The sequence below is a fragment of the Cebus imitator genome, unplaced genomic scaffold (assembly GCF_001604975.1).
Source record: "Cebus imitator isolate Cc_AM_T3 unplaced genomic scaffold, Cebus_imitator-1.0 Scaffold449, whole genome shotgun sequence".
Lineage (NCBI taxonomy): Eukaryota > Metazoa > Chordata > Mammalia > Primates > Cebidae > Cebus > Cebus imitator.
The window spans coordinates 2319812-2325582 of NW_016107764.1; the positions used below are offsets into that span (position 1 = coordinate 2319812).

The 5771-nt window shown below is 60.5% G+C and overlaps 1 protein-coding gene across 1 annotated transcript; it reads right to left on the reverse strand.

Moving 5' to 3' along the window:
- Positions 1 to 211: 211 nt before the first annotated feature.
- PYCR3 (pyrroline-5-carboxylate reductase 3) lies at positions 212 to 5400 on the reverse strand. Its single transcript, XM_017511543.2, has 6 exons — positions 5270 to 5400; positions 3917 to 3981; positions 3057 to 3236; positions 2573 to 2785; positions 2174 to 2266; positions 212 to 1995 (listed from the first exon to the last, which is right to left on the reverse strand). Exons 1-6 carry the CDS (start codon positions 5358 to 5360, stop codon positions 1813 to 1815), a joined length of 825 nt encoding a protein of 274 aa, XP_017367032.1. The 5' UTR covers positions 5361 to 5400; the 3' UTR covers positions 212 to 1812.
- Between the last annotated feature and the right edge of the window lie 371 nt (positions 5401 to 5771).

Genomic DNA, 5771 nt, shown 5'->3' on the forward strand with positions numbered 1-5771 from the left:
CAAAGCAGTTCTGCCCTAGCCTTCTGAATATCTGGGATTACAGGTGTGCACCACCACACATGGCTAATTTTTGTGGGGTTTTTTGTTCCTTTTTTTTTTTTTAAGATGGGGTTTCACCATGTTGGCCAGGCTGGTCTCAAACTCCTGACCTCAGGTGATCCACCCACCTTAGCCTCCCAAAGTGCTAGGATTACAGGCATGAGCCACCACACCAGCCATTTTTACATTTTTAGTAGAGACAGGGTTTCACTGTGTTGGCCAGGCTAGTCTTGAACTCCGGACCTTGTGATCTGCCCACCTTGGCCTTCCAAAGTGCTAGGATTATAGGCATGAGCCACCGCGTGTGGCCAGGAACCTGGTTTTATCCACCTCTGGTGAAACATGAGCTCACTGGCATGTTTCATGGTGCTCTCTGGCATGTTTATTCCCATCTCCTTAGGCTGACCCTCACAAGTGCCAGGGCCAGGCTTAGACTAGTCAACTGAGTCAGCCTGCCCTGGGAAGCAGGCAGGGTGGGAGCATGGGGATGGGCTAGGCTCAGGGGAGTAAGAGAGAGCAGGCGGAGGGCAGAAGTCCGTGGCCAGAGGCAGCTGAGCGTGAGGGATGAAGCGTGCAGGTGCCCTTAGCCCTATTTTGCACTAGGAGATGGATCTGCCCAGGCACACAGGGAGATGGCATGGCAGAACCTGCTGCCCGGCCTCTCTGAGGGCATGCTCCCCGCCTCACCTCTAGAGCTTGCTAGGTGGAAGCTGAGAGCTGCTGCACTCATAGGCCAGTGTGGAACTAGAGGCCAGGGTGAATCTTGTGGGGCACGGGACGAAGCTGAGGCTGTCTGGCCCAGGCCCTTCTGACCCAAAGGCCCCAGAACCCCAGCCTTCGATCCTGGGGCTTTGCTTCACCCCCAAGTCCTGGCTTCCCTGACCTGCTGTCCTTAAGGGACATGTGGAGGGGCCAACTCCTGCTGTCAGAGGCCAGTGTGGTGGTGCCAGAGCCATGGGGCATTCCAGGACCCTGACCCACACGAGGTTTGGGAGGCCCCAGAGCCACCTGGCCACCTGCCAGGAGCTTAGGGTCAGGAGGAAAGAGTGAGCCTGTATCCCAGCTGAAGCTGGGGTCTGTGTTTGTCCTGGCTGGCCAGGGCTACCCTCCCAGACCTTAAGCCGCCCCACCTAACACTGCCCGACTGCTGCCGCCCAGCAGCTCCTTCTCCTTCGCAGGGGAGAGCACACAGCCACCCTCTTCTCAGGGCAGGCTCCAGCTGCCCACGGGGGCCCCACGCACAGCAGGCCAGGGCCCCTGGCTTTACTGCGGGAGAGAGGGTCTTTTATACACACCCTGTATGGCTTGTGCCCCACAGAGCTGAGATGAGACAGCTGGCCTGGCTGTAGCTGCACGGAGCCACCTGGAAAGTCAAAGACAGGCCCCAGCCCCAGACCAGGCATTGGGCCAGCCGTGCCTGTTACCATCAGTTCTGTTCATGGCCTTGACCAACAGTCCAACCATGCGGGCACCTGACCAAGACGCCATCTCTTGGGCCCCTCAGAACCAACATTACAGCAAGGCAGGCTCACTGCAGCAGGGGGCAGGGCCACTACCACAGCGCCTTCTGCCCATGGGGGAGGGAGGAGTGTCCCCACTGGTGGGGGCTCCCCCACCTACTGGAACCTCTCAAGTCCTGCCCCGTGTATTTCCCTGTGCAGGGGGAGAAGGAGCGGTTGGAGACCCTCCTGCAGGAGGGAGAGAGTCGCAGTCCTCAGAAGGTGCATAGGGAGATGGGGGCACAAAGGTGGGCAAGGATGGCCAGAGCCCAGCCTACTTCCTGCTGAGCTCCATGGCCCGGCAAGTGGCAGCCTCCACGGCGCTCATGGTGGCTGCTCGCAGCCCGCCCTGCTCCAGGGCGTGGAGCCCGTAGATGGTGGTCCCGCCCGGGGTGCACACATCAGAGCGCAGCTGGGCTGGGTGCCGGCCCTCGTGCAGCAGCATCTTGGCTGTCCCCTGAGGAAAGCGTGAGGGCCTGGTGACCAGGGGAGGTGGCGCGGCCCCCACTGTGCTGCCTGCCCTCACCGCATCCCTCAACCTCAGCCCCAGCTCCTCAAGCCTGCTGTTTCCCTGCCCACTGAAAGTGGTACAGCCTGGGCCTTCTCAATGGTCCCCGGGAGCCACCCTCACTCACCAGCAGGGTCTGGGCAGCGATGCGGTGGGCCAGGCCACTGGGCATGCCCATCTTGACGGCGCCCTCGGCCAGGGCCTCGGAGAATGTGCACACCTGTAGTAGTGGCATGGTGCGGGGGTATAGGTCTCAAAGTCGGGGGGCTCAGAACTTTCAGGAACAAGGCCCAGAGCACTCGCCATGGATGGCCAGAACCAAGGCCTGAGCCCAGGAGTCTGCAAAGGGGCTGGCCTCAAAGATCCCCAAGGCAGTGAAGTTCTGGGGACAGCAGAGCCCCCAGTGGGCCTGGGACCAACCACACAGGCCCCAAGGTTGGACTCTGAGGGCAGAGGCCATCAGAAGGACTTGGGCAGGCCCTTCTTTACCAAGGGTGGGGCAGGGGATGGACAAGGCAATACTCACGAAGGCCACGCCACTGCCACTGAGGCCCGTGTGGATGTCGATGTAGGCTTCAGGCACCTCCTCACACCGCCCACAGGCCTCCAGCAGATGCTGCAGGAGCTTGGTCTCGCTGCTGCCCACGTGGCGGCCCCGCGTCATCACGATGGCCCCTTCCTGGACCATGCAGGGCAGGTTGGGCAATACCCTCAGCACCCGTGTGTGGGGGGGCAGCAGCTGGCCAGAGAGAGGTTCGAATCAGGGAGCCTGTGGGACTGGGCCCTGCTGGGCAGGCATCAGCAGAGGCCTCAGGAAAGTCCACGTCAGCTGGCTGCAGGCTCCAGTGGCTGCCTCCCAGGTACAGCACCAGGAGGGAAGCTTAAGCTCAGCCACTGCACCCAGCTAGGCCACCTGGCCACCTCTCAGGCTCTCTGGGAGGCTGCCTGCCACCCAAGCTGGCCAGCAGAGCCTAAGCTGGGACCAAGGCCTTAGCCCAAGGGACACTCACCTCCTCCAGGGTGCTCAGAGAGACCCCAGCAGCCACGGACACTAAGATGTGTTCAGCGGTGACCACAGGAGCCACCTCTGCCAGAACAGCTGGCAGGATGTGGGGCTTGGTGGCAAAGATGACGAGCAGGCAGCTCTGCAGCACCTCCTGGTTGGAGTGGGTGGTCCGGCAGCCCAGAGCCTGAGCCAGGGACACCAGGACCAGGCCTCAGGGGCTGTGTGAGCAGCACACCCTCCTCACCACAGCCTTTCCTGCTGAAGGCCACACATTCCCAGGCCTCTCCCATTGCAAGTGTCTAGACCACCCCCACTTCACCAGTGCCCGAGATTCACCCAGACTAGTCCTCCTCCTCACAGGCAGTTCTGATGTCAGCACCTCCCCAAGCCCTGAGCCCTCCATCCCATGAATATCCGTGGCCACCGTCCCAGCATGCACACACACACGTGCACTCATGAGCACGCACTCACATACACACATATGCACTCATACACACGTGCACACACGTACTCACAAGCACTCACACATGCACATACTAACTCATACACACGTACACACACATACATGCACTCACGAGCACTAACAAATGCAGACACACATGTGCACACATGTACTCACACGTGCACATGCACGAACGCACGCACACACCCACACACACACACACACACACTTTTCTCTGGCTCTCCACAACCTTACCTTCCTCCCTGCCTCTAATCTCCCTTTCCCCACCCCAGACCAGCCAGTCTCCAAACTTCAGCTAAATAAGCCATCCATCCCTGGCTCTGCTAAACGTCTTAGTGGGACAGGAGCTAAGAGTTATCCTGAGCTCCCGGGGGTACGAAGAACCTGGGCTCTGTGCTCACTTGGAAGTGACATAGGTTTCCGTCTGTCGGTGCACTGGCCAGTATGTGCTGGGCTTCCACTTTTCCTGGAAAGAAAGGAAAATGAAGAGGGGTTGAAGAGGTAGGGTAGGATGGCAGTGAGGAGAGGGAGGAACTCGCCTGACCTCTCAGGCTCAGCAACGCCTGGCTCATCCTGGGCCCCCTTCTGCCCTCAGGAACCCAAACCAGGGATGCGCCATTCACTGGGCCCAGGCACTCAGATCCACTGATTCTACTTGGCAGTCAACGTCCCTGACTGCTGCTGGGTATGGGGACCAGGAGCTTGCCTCATTGGTGAGGACACAGATCCCTGGGACCTCTGCCCCCAGGGAAGGGAAGGCTGCCTGGAGCAGAAGAGGCAGTACCTCTAACACCAGGCTTTGGAGGAGTGTGGGGGTACAAAGGCAGCTGGCTGATTGGCCACAGAAGGCCCAAGGGGGGCCCAGGTTCCTCAGGAGGGAGAGTCTGTTGAGATATCCAAGAAGAGGCTAAATGCCTACTTGGTAGAAACATATGCTTTTGTAGGGTACAGGGGTGGGGAGATAGGGTTAGATTTTGGTAAGGTCGAACAGGAAGACAGAAGGGTACACCACAACCTGAACACAGCAACTAATCATGACAGTGGCAGCCATACACAGTAGTATTGGGCTCAACACTACACATATATATCTAATTACCCCGTACAGCTCTGGGAAGCATGTAATACTGCCGGGTTTCACAGGTAAAACTCCTGAGACTCACAGTAAGCTATTTTCCGATTGATTATGAATCCTCTGGACCCTGAAGTATGGCTGAAGGCAGAGCCAAGAGTCACCCAGCTCTCCCTACCTACAATCTGCAGAAAAGCTTTTAAATGCCTGGAGAAGTAAATGATCAGCATAAATATCCCGGCTAGAGAGCAGTGGTTCTCCACCGGAGATGATTTTGTCTGTCTCCTCTCCCACCCAGGGCACATTCGGCAGTGTCTGGAGGCATTTTTGGCTGTCACAACGTGGGGGTGCTACTGGCAAAGGACGGATGGTCTGGCCCAGGTGTCCCTAGAGCCAAGGTGTCTGCGGGAGAAGCGCTGCTGTTCCCCAGGAGAGAGGCTGGCGCGCAGAAAAAAGGCTGGGAGAGGCGAACCTGGCCAAGGCCACGCGGCCAGGAAGCCGGCCACGGAAGCGGCACCAAGCCACGTGAAAAAATTAAGAGGAAACAGGCGTGGCCCCGGCTGCGCCCAACGCAGCGGAGGCCCGGGTGGATGGGCGCGCGCCCTCCGCCCCACTCTCTCGGAAGGACGCCTCCCACGGGGCTGCTCCCACGCCAGGCCGCGAGCCCAGCTCCGCGCCGCCCCACCTGCTCTAATGAGGCCCTGCGCGATGGCCCCCGCCATGCGACCGGCGCCCACGAAGCCCACGCGCCGCGGAGCCTGCCCTGAAGCCGCCATCTTGTCTCACTGGCCGCCGCCGCGCCCCGCCCACAGACCTCGACCCCACCAATGGGACACGCCTCCCCGTGCCCCCCTCGCCGATTGGCTGTCGGGACCGCACGCTCTGGGCGCGCCCGGCTTTTTGTCCGCACTCTATTGGTTCGCAAGGCGCGGGGGCTCTGCGTCTCGCTGCTTATTGGCCCGAAAAGACTACACCGCCCCTCGCTGCCCATTGGCTGAGAGGAACCGAGGGTTGGGGCGGGCGGGGCAGTGGCGCTCCGAGCTGCCGGGGAGGCAGGTCCCAGGTGTGCGTGCGCGGAACACATCTTGGTTTTTCGGAGGGGCGGGGTCGCGAAGCGGGTTGGGGGTCTGGTCCGAAGCACGCGGTCCCCGAGGCTCCGCCGACCGCACACGGGGGAGCCGCGGGGC

Coding starts and splice junctions, on each gene's coding strand:
- PYCR3 (XM_017511543.2), bottom strand. CDS start 5,360: ATGGCGGCTTCAGGGCAGGCTCCGCGGCGCGTGGGCTTCGTGGGCGCC. Junction 3,982..5,269: donor GCAGGGCCTCATTAGAGCAG/GTGGGGCGGCGC, acceptor CTTTCTTTCCAG/GAAAAGTGGAAGCCCAGCAC. Junction 1,996..2,173: donor TCGCTGCCCAGACCCTGCTG/GTGAGTGAGGGT, acceptor CGCTTTCCTCAG/GGGACAGCCAAGATGCTGCT.